This window comes from Hypanus sabinus, chromosome 1 (assembly GCF_030144855.1).
Source record: "Hypanus sabinus isolate sHypSab1 chromosome 1, sHypSab1.hap1, whole genome shotgun sequence".
NCBI lineage: Eukaryota > Metazoa > Chordata > Chondrichthyes > Myliobatiformes > Dasyatidae > Hypanus > Hypanus sabinus.
Window position 1 is genome coordinate 32,664,745 of NC_082706.1, and position 25,015 is coordinate 32,689,759.

A 25,015-nucleotide genomic window follows, 5' to 3' on the forward strand; every position below is an offset into this window, starting at 1 on the left:
TTAAAAGATCCACAAAGAGATAAATATTGGGTGGGAGGCATGGAGTTGTACAGCACGGAACAGGCCTTCCAGTCAAACCCATCCATGCTTACCAAGACTCTTATCAAAGCTAGTCCCAATCGTCCAAGTTTGGCCAATGTCCTTCTGAACCATTCCTATACATATACCAAACTTGTTCAATGTTTTAAAATAAACTTTCTCCAAAAGCTCACTCCATATACAAACCATCATCCACATAAAGTTGCCCCTTAGCTCTCTTTTTAAAGGAAAGGATAGAGTTGGGTCAAAAGAGGTAATCAACTTCCCTCTTGTACTGTGGTCTTTAATGGTTTTATTTGAAAGGGCTTGGCAGATGTTTTAGATAAGTAATTCCTCCCTTTGACCAGAGGGCTAACCATCTGTGCCTGATAAGACCATCAGATATAAGAGCAAAAGTAGGCCATTTGGCCCATTCAATCACGACTGATCCAATTCTTCCAGTTATCTCCACTCCCCAGACTTCTCCCTATACCCTTTGATGTCCTGGCTAATCAAGAACCTATCTATCTCTGCCTTAAATGCACCCAATGATTTGGTCTCCACTGCTGCTCGTGGCAACAAATTCCACAGATTTACCACCCTCTGACTAAAGTTAAGGGTCATTGTTGTTTCCTCCATTGATGCTGACTGGCTTGCTAAGTCAGTTGTGCCTGTCACTAATTAACTCTGGTGGGTCTACATCAAGTCAGAATCAAAAGCTTAAAATCCATTTCATCACCCCACATTTCCCTTGTACTGTGATAAGGACCATACATGTCCTCTCCAGACTCAACTGTTCGAGTGATCTCCTTGTTATTTCCTATCAGCACTTGCCAGTAACCTAAACCCCTCTGAAGGATGCCAGTTCCTCTTTAACTCATCCCCTATCAAAGCTAATGGGGAGCACTTGCCGTCAGATTCAGTTGTCTCATTTGCAATTCTAAAAATATACCCGGCTTGTAAGGTCATCGATGAAAGATAATTAAATGAAAGTGCACTGCCTGATGAGACAAATGGCCCTGACTCTGAGCACTTTAATTGCCTTTCAACGTTTGCTCTGAGCGAAAGCAGTTTCACATGAAGAAACCGCAATTTGTGCCAAACAAAACATGCTGTGTGTACAATGGTGTACATTCTGGCAAGAACTTGGGGCAATTAGTAAGCAGGAATGATGGGCAAGTTTTTTATTTCATCAATCATTTTGCACCTGCATTGTGAAGTGGATTAAGTTCCAATCTATAAGGATTATGCACTAAATAATCATAAACGTTCAAGGAAAGAACAACATTAGTCCATTCTTTCCTTGGGTAGAGTAGATGCTCAGTATTTACAATGTACTACAACACATCAGTGGCCTAATTTGATGCCACATGGACACAGAGAGAGTGTCTACATCCAGCAGTCACAGAACCTTAGCCGTGTCCCCAATTGCTTCTATTTTTTGCACTGTCTTGTTTTTGCATTGTCTTTTCTTCTTTCTTTTCACTGCCTGGTAAATTATATTCTGTGTGTTGCCTGAACCTTCCTGCCTGTGATGGTGCTGCTAGCAAGTTTTTATTATTGTCCCTGTAGACAAAAAACTTAAATTGATCCATTGGAACTAATTGAGTTGCATTACAGAGTGCTAGCATGGAATCAATGGGCTGAATGGCTCCTTTCTATGATCCTACAAAAAGCATGTAAAAGTGTTCCTCAAATCAGCATGACAACTAGAAGGCAGAGACTGTAGTCACTGCCACGTGGCTGGACAGAGCAAATTTTGCCCCAAACCATTCAAAATTCTTCATTGGAACATCAACCTATTGTAACAAATGATTGTTTCCGCAGTTTCTGCATCTCTGGCTCTACCAGGAAGATAATTCTGCACAGTGATTGCTTCATACATGAAAAACTTCCTGACATCTGGTCTTAATGACATGACCTTGAAACAATGCTCCACCCATGCAGTTCCAACTTGAAGGAGGCAACAGGATGGGACAGTACTCAAGGCAAATCCTTCCTGGAGCAGCATGCTAGCCAATCTCCACCTTCTCCCATATATTACACTGTTTCCACCAGCACAGCTGAAGTTCCTATTGCTTTCATTAAATATTCTTCAGCACCAGTCAGCTTTAAACCTTCACTTACTATTCCTGACCACTCTGTATTTATAAAGCTTGTCCATCCCACTCCACCATTCCTGGACTACCTCTTAGTGCCTCAGCTAGCTTTCAATCATCTGTCACCCTCACCATTGTCCACTAACCTTCTAAGTTAAGGTCACTTATTTGGTAACGAACATGTGATCCTAGCAACGTGGCCTGAGGAAATGCACAGAACTTGTAAATAATTTCTGTAACGTGGTGTCAAAGAAGGAATTAATTTGACTTATCGAATGGCAGATGCAGTTTAAACCAGTCAAGAATGAGGTGTTGCACTTTGGGAAGTCAAATGTAAAGGAAAGTATACACTCTTAATAGCACTGGTGTACAGAGGGATGCTGGGGTCCATAGCTTCCTGGAGGTGGTCACACAAGTAGATAAGGGAGTAAAGAAGGCAAAGGGCATGCTGCCTTCACTGGTCAGAGCACTCTTTTACAAGAGTAAGGAAGTCCTGTTGCAGCCGTATCAATCTTCGGTTAGTATTATATGAAATTCTGGTCACCTCCATACAGGAAGGAGGTGCAGACTTTGGATTTGGATCAGAAGAGGTTTACCAGGACTCTGCCTGGATTAAAGGGTATGAGCTACAAGGAGAGGTTGTACTAACTTGGGATGTTTTCTCTGCATCATTGGAGACTGAGAAGAGATCTGATAGAAGACCTGATACAAGATTAAGTGAGGTATACAGGACTGTATTTCTTTTTTACACAGAGAGTGGCAGTTGCTTGGAAGAGGCTGACATGGATAGTGGTGGAAGCATTGAAGGGGCTGACAGATAGACTCCTGAATATGCAGGGAATGCAGGGATGTGGATCATGTGTTGGTAGAAGGGATTTAGTTTAAATTGGTGCCACGTTCAGCACAGACATTGTGGGCCGAAGGGCCTTTTCATGTGCTGTACTGTTCTATGTTCTATATTCTGTAACTTCATGCTGGCTGCTTGTAAAGCAATCCATTCAGTCCTTTCATTACCGAGCTTTTAACCAAGTGGCTGTCCTTTCCCTGGGTTTACGGGATATTCTTGTTGTTTTAAGAATACTTCGACAAACTTTACCAAAAGCCTTCAGGACATGGAACCTCAGCTTCTGAAGCTTTACTGAAAGAGGGCTTGGGCTTTAAAAGTCAGATTCCTAGAGGAGGGATGGGGAGAGAGCCAGAGAGGTTTGGGAATGAATGCTGACATCAGAATCCTCTGCCTGTTAAAGTTTATTAACAACAGGGATGCAGTCTAGCCTGGCCCAGAAAAAAAGCACGTCTCGGAGAATTGTTAATGTGACAGAAAAATTTCACATCCACAGAAGGTCATGATCTCAGGTGACCAGTTCCTCAGAGATTTTCATATTTGCCATGTTTGGTTGTTATATAGAAAGAGGACATTCTGTCCATCAAAATGGAGTAATCTCATCCCATTTCCTCATTTTCTATTGCCTGAGATGATGTCTCATTCATGTCCCCCTGATTTAAACTAAGAGTGCTTTACAGGGGGCAACTAACCAACCCATCAAAATAGTTTTGAGATGTGTATGGAAATCAGAGAGCCAAAGAGAAAACATGCAAGCTCCACTCAGTCAGCAGCGAAGACCAGGACTGAACCTATGGCCTTGGAACTATGAGGAAGCAGCTCCATCTCTGCACCATCCTAGGGAAGTTAGACTGGGAAAGCCTTCCCGTTGAATTATTCTTGACTGCTGCTATTAGGTTCCTGCATGCACAATCCCAAAGCCTCTTCCTCATAATCAATTCCATTGCATTATCTTAATCAGAAAACTAACTGATAGTTTTCTGTGTATGCTTGGACATCCTTCTTAACCACAAGTACTGTATGAACCTGTTTCCATACTTCTGATGTCACCCCAAGCCCACAAATACCCTTAAAACAACCACAAGTCCTTCACAATTCTCTTTCAACAGTCAGACAAATGAATCTGCTATTGTGTTCTTAATTGCTTCAAGTCCAATTAACTTCTCAATGTCTTCCAAGATTTTACTTCTGATGACTTTATTTGGAGAGGACACATTACATTTATCTTCTCTACAAGTCATTAACTCTATTAAGCTGCTTGGCAATGACTTCTAGAAGCAGGTCATGACTGATCCCCAAACACTCTATCCACTGGCTATTCTACCAATTGGCATTGCACTTCCAAAGGATGATGTTAATTTGGATATTCAGAAGGCCTTTGACAAGGTGCCACGCATGATGCTATTAAACAAGAGCCTGTGGTAATATAGTACAGATACTATGGATAGAAGAATGGCTGACTGGCAAAAGGAAAAGAGTGGGAATAAAGCGGGCCTTTACTGGTTGTCTGTCGGTAGCCTGCAGGGGTCTCTTCTTTTCATGTTATATGTCAATGATTTGGATGACAGAATTGGTGGTTTTGTGGCCAAGTTTGCTTCGGCACAAAGACAGGTGGAAGGCAGGCAGTGTCGAGGAAACAGAAGGATTTAGACAGGTTGGGAGAATGGGCAAAGAAGTGGCAGATGGAATAAAGCGTAGGGTCATGCACTTTGGTAGAAGGAATAAAGGCAGCCAATTAGAAATCAGAGGGACATGGGAGTCCTCATGCAGGATTCTCTAAAGGCTAACGTGCAGGTTGAAGGCAAATGGAATGTTAGCTTTCATTTTGAGAGGACTAGAATATTAAAGCAAAGATGTAATGCGGAGACTTTATAAGGCATTGGTCATCTACATTTGGAGTACCATGAAGAGTTTTGGGTCCTAGGTCTAAGAAAGGATATGCTAGCATTGAGAAGATCTAGTGGAGGTTCACAAGAATGATCACAGGAATAAAAAGGATTAACATATGAGGAATATAAGGGCCTGTAAGCGCTGGAGTTTAGAAAAATGAGGGGGGATCTCACTGAAGCCTATGGAATATTGAAAAGCCTAGATGCAGTGGACGTGGAGAGGACATTTCCTGTAGTGGGGAAACCTAGGACCAGAAAGCATGACCTCACCATACACGAATGTCCCTTGAGAACAGAGTTGAGGAGGAATTTTTTAGCCAGAGGGTGGTAAATCTGTGGAATTCATTGTTACGGACAGCTGTGGAAGCCAAGTTATTGTGTATCTTCAAAGTGGAGGTTGAAAGCTACTGGATTTGTAATGGTGTCACAAGTTATGGGGAGAAGGCAACAGAATGGGGTTGAGAGGGATAATAAATCAGCCACGATGCAATGACAGAGAAGACCTGATGGGCTGAATAGCCTAATGCTGCATCTATGTCTTATGACACCATGTTTTGGGGAAAGCTCCTGTAGACAAGAACAGTTCCCAATGCACTCTCTAGGTCCCAAAACCACTACGATTTCTTCATGACGTGAAGATGGAGCGGTGAACCTGGGAAGTTGTGTGGAGATGTCACTGCTGAATTACTCTGCTGAAACTCATCTTCCTAAAGGAGAAACAGGAATCTGGGGAAAAGCAGATGGCAATTCAGCCCTTTGAACACCTGCTGCTGTTCAATGAGATCACAGTAGATCTGGTACCCAACTTTGTTGTTCAAACTTCGCAATAGGAAGGGAAAGAGTCAAAATCCCTTCTCGAACAGATCAGTCTCTTTCCTGTCTCCTAACACAGAGAAGAAAATAGTTCCAAGCAAATGATACGGATCTATTTCTCACTGACCTGATTTGACTGACCCAGTTTCTGTGGAATCAGATTTCATCCCGTGAATTTAATCCAATGATAATGTAATTTATTGCTGTGCAATTTATTACCCCGTGACTGACCATGCAGGAAAGGAATGACGGGAATACGTTTTCGTATTTTACTAGCTTGAATCAGTCAGCAGAGGGATGGTCTCTTTGGCAAGGATTAACGGTGCACATTACAGCAGCATTTTTGGGGTATTATTAAAGAACTTCATTAAAATAAAAGAAGCAATAAATGGTTTGGAAGGCATAAAATATTTAACAAAGCTCCTTCTAGAGTAATCACTTTTGCAGAGAGACTGGTCTGGTGCCTGCAGGAAGCATGTGAGAGAGGGTCTGCCACTGTTTCTGCATCCCATTGTTCACCGGCTCCAGCGGGAGGTGAGTACCACCAGCTGCCGGCACCCCCAGAGGCACACACCTCTCCTCCCACTTCCACTGTGGGAAATCTCTGCAATTCACTGCGTGCCTTAACTGTGAATTTCCTCGAGTTTGTGCTTTGAGTTTTATTTTATACCTTGTGTGAAGAGGACTTCAAACTCAGCAATGCACTTCACAGAATATGTTTTATTCTTCTGAAGAAACAAAATCTGCAGTGCCCCCGGAGTTTTGCATAAAAAAACCAGGTTCTTTAAAACCAGTTGCCTTGTAGAATGACCACACTTCTGTACACTGTCTTTACACAAATTTCTGCCAGTTTTTGGTTTTAAAAGATGGTGTGATCACCAGCCATTCTTTGCCCCATTAATATATCTAGGTCATTGACAGCAGTGATTCACTGAGCCTTTCCTAACTACCATAATCTCATCACCCAAGTGTTACTGACTCCTAGGGGTTCCACAGAGATGAACTCAGCCCCAGCAGCTCACAGAGTCCCTTAAACCTCACTTGTCTCCAGAATCTAACAGTACCAGCTGGATCGCTAACTGGATTGGATTCAATGTTGGCATGGGAGGCTACTTGGCAATTCAGGATGAGACAATAAATTGGATTCGACCCTGGCTTAGTGGGAGAACCCAGAGAGTGGTACAGTAGTAGGTGGTTGTCTCTCTGACTGGAGGCTTGTGACTAGTGGTGTGCTGCAGGGATCGGTGCTGGGTCTGTTACTGTTTGTCATGCATATAAATGAGGGAGGCTGATAAATGGGCTGAAAAGTGGCAGGTGGAATTTAATGCAGACAAGTGTAAGGTGTTGTATTTTTGGGTGGACAAACCAGGGTAGAACTTGCACAGTGAACACTGAGGAGTGCAGTAGAACAGAGGGACCTGGGAATACAGATCTATGGTTCCTTGAAAGTGACATCACAGATAGATAGTGTCATAAAGAGAGCATTTAGCACATTCACCTTCATAAAATAGGGCATTGAGTACAGGAGTTGGGATGTTAGGTTGAACTTATATAATACCTTGTTGAGGCTAAATTTAGAGTATTGCATGCAATTCTAGTCATCTATCTACAGAAGAGATATTAATAAGTTTGAAAGGGTGCACTGGAAATTTACACAGATGTTACCAGGACTTGAGGATGTCAGTTGCAGGGACAGATTGAATAGGTTAGGACTTCATTCCCTGGAGTGCAGAAGAATAAGGAGTGATTTAACGCAGTATTACAAAATTATGTAATAGATAGAGTGAATGTGTGCAGGCTCTTTCCCCTCTGACTGTGTGCGACTAGAACTAAAGGTCATAGGTTTAGGGTGAAAGGTGAATCATTTAAGGGATATCTGAGGGGAATTTTCCTCACTCAAGAGGGTGGCACGAGGATGGAAAGAGCTGGCAGCGGAGGTGGTAATTGCAGGTTCAACTGTAACATCTGAGAGAAGTTTGGAATCATACATGGATAAGAGAAGTATAGAGGACAATTGTCCAGGTGCAAGCAAATGTGACTGGGCAGAAAATCAGGCTGTTTCTGTACCTGTCATGCTCTATGCCTCATACATACTATGGAGATATGGATAACAGCCCTTGTTTAGGACTTTGATACAGTTTGTGGTCAGGAATGAATGCTTTTATTGAAGGACACATGGTTATCCACTGCCAGCGACCTAGCCATCTTGTTAGCCGGACCCACAACAGCAAACCTTCAACACTGACTAGACCAGCTTCTCAACAAGGCAAAAGACAAAAACAACCAAAAGGTCTCTTAGTGACCTTCCACAGCATCAAAGTCAATTTGTCTTTTTCTGGTATCAGAGGCATTGCTGATATTTACTGCCCATCCCTCGCAGCCCTTCAGAAGATGGTGTGAACAGCCATCTTGAGGTGGTGAAGATACTCCCACAGTTGAAATGGAGGGGGACTCCAGGATTCAAAAGCACTGATGAAATGATGGAAGGTGAGCGACATATTTTCAAGTCAGTGTGGGTGTGTAACCTGGAAAGGAAGCTACAGGTGGTGGCACCTTCTACCCTTCACTTACAAGATGGAAGAGGCCATTGGTTGGTGTTGTTGGATAAGTAACCATGTAAATGATACACACAATGTACTGTGGGGACTGAATGACTATGGTAATGAGTGGGTCCTGACCAAGTGGGCTGTTTAGTCCAGGGTGGTACTGTGTGTCTTGAGTAATGTTAGTTCTCCAATCATCTAGTGATCCAATATACTCTGGGTTTGTGCCTTGTAGATGAGATATCAGTCATTTGCTGTGGAATATCTACTCTCAGACCCATTCCTGTTCACTGCCTGCCTTCTGGCTACATTCCTATGTATGGAGGCACCCTTACAAGGGAAGAAGCTGGTAGTCCAACCCTCCCCTTTAGAGTCACCCAGCTTCTCCGTGCAAATAGTAAGACAGAAGACCACGGAAAATTCACTTAGCAACCTCACCGTCCGTCTTTATGTTTACTAATGCTTAGGGGGCACTGCAGTTTTACCGCCATTGCCATTAAACACACGGTAACCAAGGAACTGTACAGAACATGCAATGAGCTAGCACGGAGAAAGGAGCCGACACTTAATCGTGCAAAGCAGATCCGAGTACTTACATCAGAAAACAGAGAAACCTCATTTGTTCAATGGTCCTGGTGCACACACAAACGGAGAACACAAGAGAGAGACAGGAAGACAGACATATGGACAGAGTCAAAGGGTCCACAGAGACAAAGGGAGAAAATAAAGGTCACACACAAAACTAGTAAGTGCAAAACAATTATTCATCTCGGGAAGCTGCAGCGGAGGGTTGCAGTAAGTGGCCTTTGCACTGGTTTCGTACGAAGGAGATGGGAGCTACCGCATGCCAGTGTGGTAATGCTCATCTCTGGTACTTCAATGTGTTATCCAAACTTTACTCTCTAAATCTGCCACTTTAATCATTAACATGCCTGTCAGTGCAGGTCAAAAGGCAGAAATCCAGACTTAGATTTGTGTATGGTGCTGCCCTGATCATAGATAAATCTCCAAACATCTGCAACCATGGAAACCTGCCCCTTTAACTCCATGACTAGTGGCAGGTGGCACACCAGACTCACCTCAGGACATGTCCTGCTCACAGCTCCTTTGAGGTCAATACTTCCTCTGAGCTCCTTGTACTCTTTGTGTTACTGGGAGGACTGCACTGTTCCCCGGACTCTGTGAGTCCGGCATGGTAACATGCCGTTCTGGCCAAACCAGCCCATGCGTCTTTGGGATGTGGGAGGAAACCAGAGCATCCAAAAGATCTAACCACTATGCTACCATTTCGTCCTTATCTCAGACCAAACAGAGCAGGGTCCACTCTGTACGGTTGGCACATTTTATTGCAGCTGTCCTCTCTGCCAGCTATCCAACAATGCCCCTTCTGCATTTGCCCTCCTCTCCTCCGTCCCTTGCCTGGGAAACGACTAAGAGCCAAGGCTCTTAGATTTGTCTGTAGTCCCTGTTAAGAGTTCAGACATCTGCGTCTGTGCTGACTTCAACCTCCACACTGTGGCTGACCACCCCCCCCCCCTTCTTCCTGCCCCACACTGATCAGAGTGGGAGGAAGAGGCAGGCAGACAGAGAGCAGGAGTCTACCAGGACATGGTGGTGGGAGCAGACCTGAATCAGGAACAGGCTAGGCTACTGAGGTGGTGGGGAGGAATGGAGATTATGGTGCCAGAGAAGATGCCAGAATACGGTGAGGGGCAGCATGTTCCCTTGTGATTAGTGACTGCTGGGCTGGAGGTGGGGAGGGGCAGGGTAGGCGATCAGAGAGGGAGTGAAGGGATCACTGTTCAATCTGATAGGACTGTGGGGACCATCCCCCTTCTACCATGTGCATAACTCTCGCCCAATCCATTGGTATCCTTGGGTTTGTACAGGGCAATTAAAAAGCAGCTTCACAGAAGTACGTAAGTGACTAGCCTACCTCCATTGCCTAGTTGGGTTTCTTGGCCCATGTTAAATAGGCAGGTGGCAGGGGTGGGTTTCTATGCCTGATTTTTCCACATTCTGTTGTTGTTTTATCTTGTTCTACCTCAGTGCACGTAATCATTTGATCTGTCTGGACAGTAGGCACCACAAGCTTTTCACTTGGTCTTGGCACATGTGTCAATAATAAACCAATACCTATACGAACTTCCAAGCCTGCAAACCATCTAACTTCAGGGATAAAAATTCCACCCCATGAGAAAAGTGTGGAATTTCAAAAGAGATCTCCTAAATTTCCGAGGGTACAGGTCTATCTGCTTCATGTGTCCTTGTGGGACATTTGCACCATCCTGGGAATCAATCTGGTGAAGCTTCCTCTATTGTAAGTGTGGCCATATTATCAACATCTCCTCTTATTTGTCTGAGCCCTGATACTTCCATGGTAGGACTTTACCTTGCCGTGGCCTGAGTGGGGAATGGAAACACCAACTGATTTGGGAATGACCGCTGGTAAATGTCTTAGCTTCTGGGTAGATGGTTGGATTGGTGACATTACCAATAGCCAAGCCAGCCACACTCTACCATGCCTTTGGGAGGGGAAACACCCAGCCTTTCACTGACGGGCATGTCCCAGCATTTAGCCATCGAGATTCAGCCAAGTGGGCTGGTGAGTGGAGCTGATGGAATCTGACCATATCTAGCTCTGGAACTCCTGGGTTGGGAGTGGTGGACCATGTGAATTCAATGAACTTTGCACCAAACCTGTGGCCATCAAATAATTAGTAAATTAATAGTACTTTGTCGTTCACTGCAAGGGGATTTGAGTACGAGAATAAAGTCGCTTAATGTGGTCCCAGTAAGACTGTGTTTGGAGAACTGCATACAGTCCTGATCTGTACCCAAGGAAAGATGAATTGCAGCAGAGGAAGAGAGGAAAGGTTCACCAGATTGATTCTTGTGATGACGAGGAAAGTCTAGAGGAGAAATTGGCCAGAATGGGCCTGTTCTATCGTTTAGAAGGACAAATGACAAATTCTTTGTAACACACTAAATTCTCCGAGGGTTTGTTGACGAAGGGGTGGAATTTCTAATGGCCGAGATGTCTATAACCAGTTACAGTCTCAAAAGTAGAGGCCAACCATTTAAGGTTAGAGATGAAAAGAAATGTCTTGAGGTTAGTGAATGTTAGTGGAGGCACAGTTACTAAAGCGGAGAACAATGGATATTAAGATGTTAAGGGCATGCGGATAGCAAAGTGATATGAGCCAAGCTCAGGCAAACAGGACTAGTTCCAAGGGAAATCTTTGTTGGTATGGCTAAGTTGGGCTGAAGGGCTTGTTTCCATGATGCATGTCTCTATGAATCAAGAGCTATGGGGTTTGTGCAGCAAGGTGTCACCAGCCATAAGCTCAGAGATGGCAGGGCAGACAAGAGGAGTTCCTCGTACTTCAGTTTCTTACGTGGGGGGGAAGAGGGGAGAGGGAGAGAAGAGAGAGAGGAGAGGGAGGGAGAGGAGAGAGAGGGAGGGAGAGAAGGGGAAAGGTGAGAGGGTGGGAGGGAAAGGGGAGGGGGAGGGGTAGCGGGAATGGGAGAGGGAGAGGGAGAGGGATAAGGAACAAATGGACAAGGCAGAAGCTGGTCCTAATTTTTTTTACAAATTTTCTTTAAAAAATCCTTCACACACCCACTTCATCTCGGATGATTAAATGGAACCACTACTGACGTCTCCCAACTGTCCCTTGTCCCAGGGTGGGAGGGAGGTTTGATCCCAATCCCCACCTGGAAGACAGACAAGCCTGGGGGCACAAAGCTTCCATGCAATGGGCGAGGAGTGATCCAGTGACTCCCCCATCGCAGAGTGGTGCGGAGAACAACTCTGGGTCAACCCCTTGAATGGCCTTCTAAACTCCTCGACCCAACATTGGACAACAAAAGAGTTTCTGGGAGTCGAGAGCGAATGTCTAATCTGGCTGAGCTTCTGTGCCGTTCTCCTTCACTGAGGGTGTGCACAGCTCGAGCATTCCACATTCCACTGAGAGGTCGCATTGCCCTTTCCTTAAAATTCCCAATTTGACCCTAAGCTCCAGTTTTCGGGGTACAACTGTCACCCCCTGTGTAGAGATCCAGTGGGGTTATAAAGGCCTACAGAGGATCATCGTCCCTCTTGTGTTTTGGAAATACGGAACCCCATACTTGACAATTCCTTTGGGAAGGAACTGTTGAGGATTTGGGCCTAGACCCTGCCTCAGAATCCTCAAACTCAATTATGACCATGGCTGATCTGATGGGAACATCAGCATTTAAACCTCAGGATAACATAACCACACACACAGGAGAGTAGTAGCTCCAGGCTCCTAGTTACAAAAGCATTGTGATGTCACAGCTTCCTAGGTGTGCTAGCATTTATTGACCATCCCTATTTGCCCTTGGACCGAGTGACATTACTGCAGGTTAAGAGGTCACATCTCGTGCCCTGATGGACACCAGTATCCAGATGGGTTTTCATGGTAATTCAGCCTTTTGTTGTCAGGACTAATTGTGAATCTCTTAATGAAGAGAATTTAATTTGCTTTAATTGACGATTTGGGATTTGAACAGGTCTCTCAGGCCACAGGCTCGGTTTTCTGGGTTGCTATTTCAGTAATCTAACCCCTGGAACCTAGGGCTGCCAGCTGGATAGGTTCTACAAATATACAAAACTCACAGACTAGGAGCAGGAGAAACAACTCAGCCAGCCCTTCAAGCCTGTTCTGGCATTTAATAAGATCACAAAGACACAAAAGAATGCAGATGCTGGAATCTGGAGCATCAAACAATCTGCTGGAGGAACTCAGCTGATCAAGCAGAATCTGAAGATGAAAAGAATTGTCGACCATTTGGGCTGAAGCCTCAATTAAGGCCATGGCCGATCACAGGAGAATGAGATGGAAGCTACAGAGCTGCTGGAGGCAGGTGCCTGGGTGACGGTCAGGAGAGGGAAGGAGAATAGCTGGCCAGTGGTCCTTCCCCTCAATAATAAGTATACCACTTTGGATACTGATGGCGTGGAGGGGGGATGAAATACCAGGGGGAAGCTGCTGTAACCCGGTCTCTGTGGCTCAGAAGGGAAGTGGGGGGGGGAAGAGGAGTGCAGGAGTGATACAGGATTCCACAGAGGAGCAGAAAGCAGATTCTTTCGACGTGAAAGAGATACCCAGATGGTATGTTTCCTTCAGGGTTCCAGGTAAAGGGATGTCTTGTATCAGGTTCACAGCATTCTAAAGGAGAAGGGTGAATAGCTGGAAGTCGTGGTATAGATTGGTACCAATGACATAGGTAGGAACAGGGAGAAGGTCCTTTAGAGGCAATAGAGGGAGTTCGGCGGAAAGCTGAAGAACAGGACCTCCAAGGTCGTAATCTCTGGATTGCTGCCTGTGCCACACACCAGTGAGGATAAGATTTGGATGATTTGGCAGATTAATGTATGGCTGAGGAATTGGTGCAGGGGGCAGGGTTTTAGACTTCTGGATCACTGGGATCTCTTCTGGGGAAGGTATGACCTGTACAAAAAGGACAGGTTACACCTGAACCTGAAGGGGGCCAACCTCCTTGTGGGCAGGTTTACTAGAGCTCTGGGGAGGGTTTAAACTAATTTGGCAAGTGGGAGTGATGGGGCTGAGGAAGAGGCAGCTGGTATACGAGTAGATGCAGTGTGTAGTGAGACTGTGAGGAAGGACAGGGGAAATTTGCATGTCAGTGGGATGGGTTAAAATGTAACAGGAGGACAAAGTCGAAAAGGGTGATGAACGCAGGACTGAAGGTGGTTTATTTGAATGTACTCAGCATTCGGAATAAGGTAGATGATCTTGTAGTGCAGGTAGAGATTGGAAGGTATGACATTGTGGGCATCTCTGAGTCGTGGCTGAAAGATCACAGTTGGGAGTTTAACATCCAAGGATACGCAACACATCAAAAAGACGGGTAGGGCGTCTGTTGGTAAAAATGAAATCAAATCCTTAGAAAGAGGTGACATAGGATTTGAAGACATAGAATCCTTATTAGGAGAGTTAAGAAAATTCAAGACCCTGATGGAAACGAAACGCAGACCTCCGAACAGCAGGCAGCACGAGGACCACAAATTACAATGGGAGATAGAAGATGTGTAAAAAGGCAACGTTGTGATAATCATAGGGGATTTCAATATGCAGGTAGATGGGAAAATCAAGTTGATGCTGAATCCTAAGAGAGGGAATTTGTAGAATGCCTTTTGGATGTCATTTTAGAACAGCTTATAGTTGAGCCACGAGGGGAATGGCAATTCTGGATTAGGATTTATTTATAACCCAAAATTTGATTAGGGAGCTTAAGGTACAGGAGCCCTTAGGAGACTGTGATCACAATATGATAGAATTCACCCTGTAGTGGATGATAAGATAGGTGGAGGGGCATGTAGTATTGAGGAAGCAGGTGTCTGCAGAAAGACTTAGACAAATTGGGGGATAGGTCAAAGAAGTGGCAGATGGAATGCAGGGTAGGGAAGTGCCTGGCTGTGCACTTCGGCAGAAGGAATAAAGCCATGGACTATTTTTAAATTGGGAGAAAATTCAAAAAGGGAATAGGGAGTCATTATACAGGATTCTCTAAAGGTTAACTTGCAGGTTGAGTTGGTGTTGAGGAAGAAGTGCAAGGTTAGCATTCATTTTGAGAGGGCTAGAATATAAAAGCAAGGATGTACTGCCGAGGCTTTATAAGAAACTGGTGAGGCCTCACTTGGAGTACCGTGAGCAGTTTTGGGCCCCTTACCTAACAAAAGGTGTGCTGGCATTGGAGAGGTCCAGAGCAGGTTCGTGAGAATGGTCTCACGAATGATAGGGTTAACATATGAGGGGCAGTTGAAGGCTCTGGGCTCTGGGCTCATTGGAGTTTAGAAGAATAAGGGGCAATCTCATTGAAAGGAATCAAATATTGAAGGGGCTAGATGGAGTGGATGTGGAGAGGATGTTTCCTATAGTGGGTGAGTCTAGAAACAGAGGGCACAGTCTCAGAAATGAAGTAAGTCAATTTAGAACAGAGATGAAGAAAATTTTCTTTAGCTCGAGGGTGGTGAATCTGTGGAATTCATTGCCACAGACGGCTGTGCAGGCCACATCACTGGGTATATTTAAGGCGGAGTTTGATAGGTTCTTGATTAGTCAGGGCATCAAAAGTTACAGGGAGAAGACAGAAGAATGGGGTTGAGAGGGATAATAAGTCAGCCATAATGGGATGGTGGAGAAGACTTGATGGGCCGAATCCTGCTTTTACGTCTTATGGTCTTACAGTTCGATGGGACCGTCAGCTCCACATTCCCACCTTCCCTCCCCCTCCCCTGCTGGGTCTCCAGCCATGTGACATTCTCACTGTTACATGCTGGCAAGTGAATGCACACATCTGTGTTTAAGGCAGCCTAAGCACAGGAGGAACAGTGTAACATTGTGGAGATTGTCAGGCACCACTGTTCCTGTCTCAGTTTATTTAAAGGATGCATCATCCAACAGTTTTAACAAAGGCGAACCTGTCCGAACATCAGCTCATTTGCCCTCTGGAGATGGGTGCCCTGGCTATGCACTTTTAGGTACGTTGTTGCTCTTGGGGGGGTGCCAGAGTGTGTTCGTTAGGGTGGATTCACGGCCTCTCGTCATATCCCACAGGGAGAGAGTTCCAATTCCTTCCAGCCCCGCACAGGCAGGTAAGGAAATCAACTTGTGTTAGTTAGGCTGTCCATTCAAAGCTACAGTGACCACAAACTGTTCCGGCTGTCAAAGATGATCATCTGCTTGCTGGAAACAGACCAGAGTGTGGAACAAAGACTGCTGGAGGAGCTCAGCAGGTCAGGCAGCACCTGTGGAGGGGAACCAACAGTCGGTATTTCAGGTCAAGAGCCTTCATCGGTACTGAAAGGCAGAGAGGAGATAGCCAGTGTAAAGAGGTGGAAGGAAGGGGTGGATCATCTTATCAATTGCCAGCTCTTGCTCCACTCCTTTCCTGCCACTTCAGCACTGGCTATTTCCCCTCCACCCTTCAATCCTGATCAAGATTCACAATCTGAAATGTGACTGTCAACATCCCTCCACAGATGCTGCCTGACCCACTAAATTCCACCAGCAGTTTGTTTCATGCCCCATCTGTTTTTTACTGTTCTCCAGGGAAGGACAGCATCCCTCCATCAGTAAGAAGGTACAGGAACCACCAGGTTCAGGAACATTTATTACCCCTCAAACATCAGCCTCTTGAACCAGAGGGGATAACTTCATTCAACTTCACTTGCCCCATCACTGAACTGCTCCCACAGCCTATAGACTCACTTTGAAGGACACTTCACCTCACGTTCTCAATATTTATTGCTTACTTATTTATCATTATTATTTTTTTCTTTAGTATTTGCACATTTCATTGCCTTTTGTGAAATTGTTCTTTGTCGGCCCCATTGGATACGGTCTTTCATTGATTCTGTTATGGTTCTTGGAGTTACTGAGTATGCCCGCAAGAAAACAAATCTCAGGGTTGTATATGGGTGATGTATATGTACTTTGATAATAGTTTTACTTGGAACATTTCAACTTTGAATGGGCAATAATTGTTGGCACATCTGGGAGCTTTTGAATCACAACAGGAAGTTGCAGACACCGCTCTACGTGGTGGTTATTGTAGCAGAGCTAACATGAGTACTGTACTAACGATGGAAGGTTGTTAGGAGAAGGTCATGGGGTCAAAGGGTGAGCTGTGATGGCACCAGATGACCATGGAGCAGGGAGCAAATGCTCCAGGCTTGCCATGTAACAGGAATCAGGAATCAAATGAACTAGTGAACTCGAGTTCCAGCCACCGTACCACACCAACACCAGTGGAGAAGCAGGCCCTTCTGCCCATCTACTCCATGTCAGCTGTCTTGCCCAGCGAGCTAGTCCCATCTGCCTGGGTTTGGCCCATAACCCTCTGAACCACTTCTATCCATGTACTTCTGAAGAATATAAGCACCCCCAACCCAGAGAAATGTGACTGCTTCAAACTCTTAAACCCTTCTGAAGCCTTCTAGGAACCTCGCTTGCAGGGTGGTACGGTGTCCGAGATCCAGAGGCGGACACTACCTGTCAATCTGCACTCTTTAGAATGCACTGTGGACTTCAATGATCCTCACAGGACATGGGGTTCAGAGACTCCTTCCCCACCCCTATACCAAAGGATAAATCAACCGCCAGGCTTCAGTGACTGTCGGTTTGGATAGAAGAGGAGAGCATGAGACATCAATAGGCCACATTCCCTCTCTGCCCTTTCGTCTTCACCTACAACAGGCTGGGAGAACGGGCACACTGAGACGAGGCCTCAAACAGAAACCCAAGGGATTCTGCAGGCGCTGGAAATCCGGAGCAACACATACAAAACACTGGAGGAACTCAGCAGGTCAGGCAGCATCTATGGAGGGAATAAACAGCCGGCGCTTCAGACTGACAATGGCCTTCTGATGATTGCTATCAGCCCAAACCTTTGACTTTTCATTTCCTTCCACAGATGCTGCCTGAGCCACTGAGTTCCTCCAGCATTTTGTATGTGCTACTGCAACAGAGGGGGCTGCAGGCAAGTGACAGTGTGACAGGCCACTGCAGGGAGATGGGGTGGTGCTGCTCAGAGTCAGATGAACTGTTTGGGCGAGGAGCAAGAGAGGACTCAGAGGTTAAGTGAGTGGGCAAGGATCTGGCATATGGAGCACAGCATTGGTAAATGTGGAAAGATCAGGTTATTTAATGGTGAAAGATTGCAGCATGCTATTGTGCAGAGCAACTTGAGAGAGCTCGTGCAGGAATCGCAAAAGGTTGGTTTGCGGGTGCAACAGGTCATCAAGAAGGCAAATGGGAAGTTGGCCTCCATTGCTAAAGGGATTGAATTGAAGAGCAGTAAGGTTATGAAGAGTACTGCTGAGACCACAGCTGGAGTATGGCATGCAGTTCTGGACTCCTTTCTTGAGGAGAGGTCCGCTGGCTTTGGAGGTGTCGCAGAGGAAGTTCACCAGGTTGATTCTAGAGATGACAGACTACCCTTATGAGGAGAGATTGAGTTGTTTGGGACTATACTCGCTGGAATTCAGAAGAATGAGAGGGGATCTTACAGAAACATAGAACACTATGAATGGGACAGATGAGGTACAGGAAAATGGTTTCTACTGGTATGTGATCCCAGAATGAGGGGACATAACCTCAAGATTTGAGGAATCGATTTAGAATGAAAATGAGAAGAAACTGCTTTTCCCAGAGAATAGCAAATCTGTGTAATTCTCTACCCAGGGAAGCAGTAGTGGCTACCTCATTAAATATATTTAGGATACAATTGAATCTTTTTTTTTTGTATAGTAGGGGAATTAAGGGTTTTGGGGAAAAGGAGCTAAGTCCATGGCCAGATCAGCCATGATCAGATTGAATGGTAGGGCTGGCTCAACGGGCCAGATGGCCCACTCCTGCTCCTAATTCCTATATTTCTTTCAGCTCTGCAATATCCCATTCTAAGCCCAAGTGTATAGAACAGTTGATGCAACACACAGCCACGAGTTCCTGGTTCACTGTCCAATCTCACCCGTATTCAGTTCCCTGGCCAGGTGTTGTGATGGCTCACTATTTCCTTTCTCAGTGGAACAAGCAACTAGAAAGGGCTTCTTACTTACATCATCATCATAACTGAGGCAGGGAGAACTGGGCAGGAAGTTATGGGAAACACAAAGCAATGGAGCTCTCAGGTGTTGGCTTGGTAGAAACCAGACCCAATGCCAGAACATAGGCACTGTGGGCTGAATAGCCTCGTGTTAAGCTCTGAATCATAGTCAGAGAAGAGAATGGTGTCCGAGGTTAATAACCCCCACCCCCCCCATATCAGGGGTGCACTGAGTTCTTCAGTGGATTTGAACTTGTGGGAACCAAGAAGAAGCAACAACCCATCACTTGCAAGTCTGAATCACCCCAGGGTCTCCATGAGCTAGAAGTGTCAACACTAAATATTATCCAGCAAATCCCCTCTGGGGAAAAAAAGGCGTTCATCCTTAACTAACAACCCCTCCAACCCTTGAACAGGCAGTGCTCCTGTGACCTCTGCCCTCAGAGGGACAGTCACCAAACTTCTGCACTCAGCACCAGGGGGGTGAGGGGGAGAGGAGGGGGTGTAGATGCTCTTTCTGAGGGTCACCATTTTTTGTCATGAAGCAAAGCTCTCAGGGTTCTGACCTGAAGGGGTGGGTTCAGCCAGACCGAGCAGAGGGGCGTGGTGTTAGTCAACGACGGCATGGGCTGGGCGGAGTGTGACTGACTCCGCAAACTCACACGAGAAACTTCAGTGCATAGGGACAAAGCCTAGATATCAAAAAGAGAGAGTGGGAAAGGGGGGGGGGGGGAGAGAGAGCAAGAGAGGGAGTGGGGAAAGTGAGAGAGAGAGAGAAAGGGAGTGGGGAGAGAGAGATGGAGTAGGGGAAAGAAGGAGAGAGAGTGGTAGAGAGAGGGAGAAAGAGTGGGAAAGTGAGGGGAGAGAGCGAGAGGGTGGGGGAAGAGAGAGGGTGGGGGGAGAGAGCGAGAGGGTGGGGGAAGAGAGACAGGGTGGGGGGAGAGAGAGAGAAAGGGAGTGGGGAGAGAGAGTAGGGGAGAGAGAGGAGGGAGTGGGGAGAGGGAGGGAGTGGGGGAGAGTGAGGAGAGGGAGGGAGTGGGGAGAAAGAGGGAGAGTGAGTGGGGAGAGAGAGGGAGTGGAGGAGAGAGAGAGGGAGTGGGGGAGAGAGAGAGGGAGTGGGGGAGAGAGAGAGGGAGTGGGGGAGAGAGAGAGGGAGTTGGGGGAGAGAGAGGGAGTGGGGGGAGAGAGAGGGAGTGGGGGAGAGAGAGGGAGTGGGGGAGAGAGAGGGAGTGGGGGAGAGAGAGAGGGAGTGGGGGAGAGAGAGGAAGTGGGGAGAGAGAGAGAATGGGAGAGAGAGAATGGGGGACAGAGAATGGGGGAGTGTCAGGGAGAGAGAGGAGGAGATAGACAGAGAATGTGAGAGAGAGGGAGTGCAGGAGAGCAAGAGAGAGAGTGTGAAGGAGAGAGAGGGAGGGCGTGAGGGAAGAATGGAAGTAACACTCACGTTATCACTCGAGGCTTGGACTTCCTTGGTGATGCCTTTGTTACATCCTCCTCACCAGCCACCTCACGGGCCTCTGGCCCAGTCTCCCCAGTCCCCGGCTCCACAGAGGAAGGGGGCTCGTCCACGAGGGCTAGACTTTTCGAGGGCTTGAAAGGGTCGGCTACGTCCTCGAACCGCTCGGGGTCAAACCCATACGTCCCTTTCGACGCAGTGGGTGAATTCCGCAGACCAGAGCCGCTGCCGAAGGGGTTGAAGTTGGGGTCATCCCACTGGACAGAATCAAAGTTGTAAGATTTTTGGGGAATGGGAATGTCATCGGAATTGGCGACGTGTGAGGCTTCGTCCTTTTCTATCGGAGGGGCCGGCTTGAGCTCAGTCGGTCTCTGCTTCTTCCCGCCCCGGCCGCCGGACTTCCTGCCTGCCTTCTTGGCCACGGGCACCCGGGTCTCGGTGTTCTCCTTGTCCTCAGAGAAGTCGAACGCCAGCTTCAGCGGCACCCCCTTGCTCTCTGCCTGCGGCCCTGTCCCCTCCTCACCCTCGGCCTCCAGGGTGTGACTGTGGGCGGGAGGAGAGTCCTGTAGCCTGCAACCCCCTGAGATGAAAGGATTGATGCTGTCGTTGAAGTTGTTGGGGTCAAAGTTATAGGATGACTTTGGCATTGGCAAGGCTTCACTGTCACCCACTGCCCCCAGCTCCAGCGATGGAGGGGGGGCCTTTTTATGCTTGTTCTTGCTGCCTGAGACCTCCAAGCACTCTTCCGCCTGTTCCTTTGCGGATGGTGCTGCCTCAGGAACAGTCATAATTCCCTCTTGTGGACTGACACCCGCTGGCGTGCGCCGGGTTCCCACCAAAACCGGCGGAGCCTCGCTGCCTGCCTGAGCTTCCGAGGCATGCTCCTCGTTTCCCCCCGGGCTCTCCGGGGACGGAGACTCCTTGGCGGTGCCCGTGGTGTCCTCAGGTGCCGTGTCAGGTGGAACGTCGCAGTGGACTGGGGCTGCCGCCGGTGACGGGCCGCTTGCTGCTTGCCCCTCTGCAGGCGGACGGGCTCCCGATGACCAGTGCTCGTCTTCAGTCGGCAACCCTGCAGCGGGCAAGGGAGCACAGTCAGCAGCAGAACAAACAGGCAGGCCGGAGCCACCTCCCCCCTACGTGGGAACAGCCAACGCCGCTCGTGTAGGCCTGCTTACCAAGTCCGGAACATCAAGCGACAGACAGCTGCACTTATCACTTTACCCAAACACTTCTGCGGGTTTTTTTTAAATAACGGGAAGTCTTGCAGTCACACCACACAGAAACAAACGCCTCAGCTCGAGTTACCCATGCCGAAGAAAGTCAATGCAGGGATGCCATGCAAACTCCACACCAACAGCACGCAAGCTCAGGGCTGAACCTGGCTTTCTGGTACTGCAAGGCCACAGTTCCACCAGTTGCTTATCGGTAGCAACCAAGCTAACCCCATCGGCCTGTGCTTGGCCCTTATCCCTCTAAGCCAAGGATTCCCAACCTGTAATGCCTGCACTTTATGCTGCCCTGGGTAGGTCTGTAGTCTAGTGTAGCTGTTTTTTTCCTCTCTGTGTTGTTTTCTACGTAGTTCAGTCTAGTTTTTGTACTGTGTCATGTAACACCATAGTCCTGAAAAACGTTGTCTCATTTTAACTAAGAACTGTAAGAACAGTTATGGTCGAAATGACAATAAAAGTGACTTGACTTGACTATTTTAATACCATTAAGCAAGGGGTCCATAGACCCCCAGGTTGAGAATCCCCGCTTTAGACCTTTCCTATTTATGTACCATCAAATGACTTTTAGATGTATTATTGTACCTGCCTCACTTCCTCTGGTAACCTGCTTCATGTATCTACCAACCACTGCATGAAGAATTTGCACCTCAGGTCCCTTTTAAATCATTCCTCTTTCCCCTTAACCCTCTTCCCTCAGGTTTTTGGTTACTTTTTCACTGGGAAAGGACTATGTGCTTCCAATCTCATGAGCCCACAGAAGGAATACAGACTGATCTTCAGACCGCAATGATGCCATTTTCTCCACCGAACAGCGGAGTGAGTTGGGTTGTGCAGTACGATCTCCACCAGGCCACCAGGGATCTGTGAGGTGTGGCAATGCACCTCCTCACACTGGTGTGAAAACTGCAGAGGCAGAGCTTATCAGAGACTCCGGTCACTTGTCGGTCAGCAGGGGCAGAGACTAGCAGCATGCTGACCTTGACCCAGCACAGAAACGTACAGCGCACGCACTTGGAGAAATAAGGGAACATGAAAACACTGGGAGGACGCAACCTTCTGCCTCGCCCAGGAATCATACGGCCTGCCGTTCCCGGGAACCATGCGATGCAGGGACTACGGTCTGTCGGATCTGTACCTCGCGAGAGCTTTTTGACATGGACCTTGCAGGAAACGCACAACCCAGAACCTGATCACTGAATAAGTGCACGTCTCAGAGATGGGTTGTCACGTTGCAGCCTTTGTATTGCAGATCAAAACTTCTGGAGGCACTCCTAGCTAGTTACGAGAGAAACTGCAGTTGCTGAGATCGAGGGCAAAAAAAACCCCATCTGCTGGAGGAACACAGTGGGTCAGGCAACATATAGACCAGGGGTTCCCTTTTTTGTGCCATGGATCTCTACCATTAACCGACTCTGGGTTGGCGATCCCTCAGCTAGACTGATACAAGATCTTGACCTGAGTCATCTACGATCCTTTTCCCCATGCTTACCCCACTGAGAGCCTTCAGCTATTTGATTTTTACTACCAGGCAGAAAAGCGTTTGCAACGTAGCCAGAAACGTCAATAGTGCAAGGGTTTTACTCCTTTAAAGGACCAAGAGATGTAATCATAACAGCAGCTCAGGGAGCAGGAAGCACATCACCAAAAGAGCTAAACTTGTCACCTGACTCCACAACTAACCTTCCCAATGTTTGCTCCTGAATGAAGCCATGCCATATCCTGCCCACAAAGAACTGCCTTGGGTAAAAGTTAAATCTCCATACACACACCAGTATCTGCCACGAAAACAACGTGGCAGAAGTAAGTGACTGAATGGGAAGTTGAAGTATTTTGGGAAATAAGGGCAAGAACAGGCTTGCAACGAGTGCAAAGGTGGAGTGATGTATGAACTATTGACAGCTTTAACCTTAGAGGGTCTGCAGTGCCCCGGATCCATAGTATGGTTCTGGTACCCTTGCTGCAAAGGAGCCCAGGCTGTGGAACCAGCATGTGAGTGTGACCAGCTCTCAAAATAGTTGTGCAAGGGTCTGTTTAACATGGCCTGGCAGAGTCAGCTTCACTGTAGAATTCATTCCAATCGAAACCCAAGCCTGGGGTTAAAAACTTAATCCCATCCATACAACCATATAACAATTACAGCACCAAAACAGGCCATCTCGGCCCTTCTAGTCCATGCTGAACGCTTACTCTCACCTAGTCCCACTGACCTGCACTCAGCCCATAACCCTCCACTCCTTTCCTGTCCATATACCTATCCAATATTTTTTTTAAATAACAAAATCAAACCTGCCTCTACCACTTCTACTGGAAGCTCATTCCACACAGCTACCACTCTCTGAGTAAAGAAGTTCCCCCTCATGTTACCCTTAAAATTTTGCCCCCTAACTCTCAACTCATGTCCTCTTGTTTGAATCTCCCCTACTCTCAATGGAAAAAGCCTATCCACGTCAACTCTATCTATCCCCCTCATAATTTTAGATACCTCTATCAAGTCCCCCCTCAACCTTCTACTCTCCAAAGAATAAAGACCTAACTAAGTTAGGTGCTGAAACCCAGGTAACATTCTCAGCACTACCATCATGATAGGTGGAACATCCTATTAAACAAATACTGACATGTTTAGAAATCAGTCAGATCTGTGCAAAGTACAGAGCAGGGCCAACGTGATCCCAAAGCCAAAATGACAAGTCAGAACCTGCACCGGACTCTATTCCAACGGGAATACAACATGGGGGGGGGGGGGGGTGTCTAACGTGTCTCAAAGTACTCACACTGCTCCACTGAGTATTTTATCCTGACCCAACCTAAGCTTCGTACACGATGGGCTCTGTCCAAGTGGGTGAGGAGTCTCTCACTCTCAGCACAGGTCCAACACAGGTTTGTGAGAACACTTGAAAGTTACTCAATGAAACTAACCGAATTTACAAAAGGAAGCCGCACAGCAGATCCACTACGTACCCGTTACTTTACTTTTTGTACCACAGGACTGAAATCTAACTTTGCTGTAGTTTGAAGTAGCTTTACAAAGCCTGAGTCCAGGTCGCCTACAGACACCTCGCACTGCACAGGGTCAGTAACACATGTCAGAGAGGACCCGAGATTCCAAATAACTTTCCAGGCGGCCTTGATAATATCAGAAGAAAGCTTAATAATGGAGTCACATCACAACAGGACTGCCAATTTGTACACCGCAAGGTTTCACATAAGAAAACATGGCAATAACCAAATAATTTATTTCTTTTTCATGAGGCAGAATGAGGGATAACTATAGACCTAGAACTAGAGACCTCTCTCTGCTCTTCTTCAATGTGGAATCTTCACAAGCACCTGAGAGAGCAGACAACCCTCATTCCAATGTTTGGATTAGGAGCAGGGAGAGGCCACTCGTTCTCTCTATCCTATTTCAATACAGAATGGTTGATCTGACTACAACCATTCCACATGCTCAGCCAATAGCCTTGAATTAATCTCTCATCAGTCAACTTTCCCTCAGTTCTCATATAAGTTTTTTTTAAACTTTAGATTATT

At 46.7% G+C, this 25,015-nt stretch overlaps 1 protein-coding gene across 8 annotated transcripts in view; it reads right to left on the reverse strand.

The window, feature by feature from the left end:
- tacc1 (transforming, acidic coiled-coil containing protein 1) overlaps positions 1 to 25,015 on the reverse strand; it is a 218,478-nt gene that overhangs the window by 54,733 nt on the left and 138,730 nt on the right. For all 8 annotated transcript variants that reach the window (XM_059966243.1, XM_059966208.1, XM_059966228.1 and 5 more), the window contains one exon: positions 20,247 to 21,327. In XM_059966243.1, coding sequence (XP_059822226.1) covers positions 20,247 to 21,046 — 800 coding nt within the window. In that variant the 5' untranslated portion in view covers positions 21,047 to 21,327. The remainder of the gene's footprint in view (positions 1 to 20,246; positions 21,328 to 25,015) is intronic.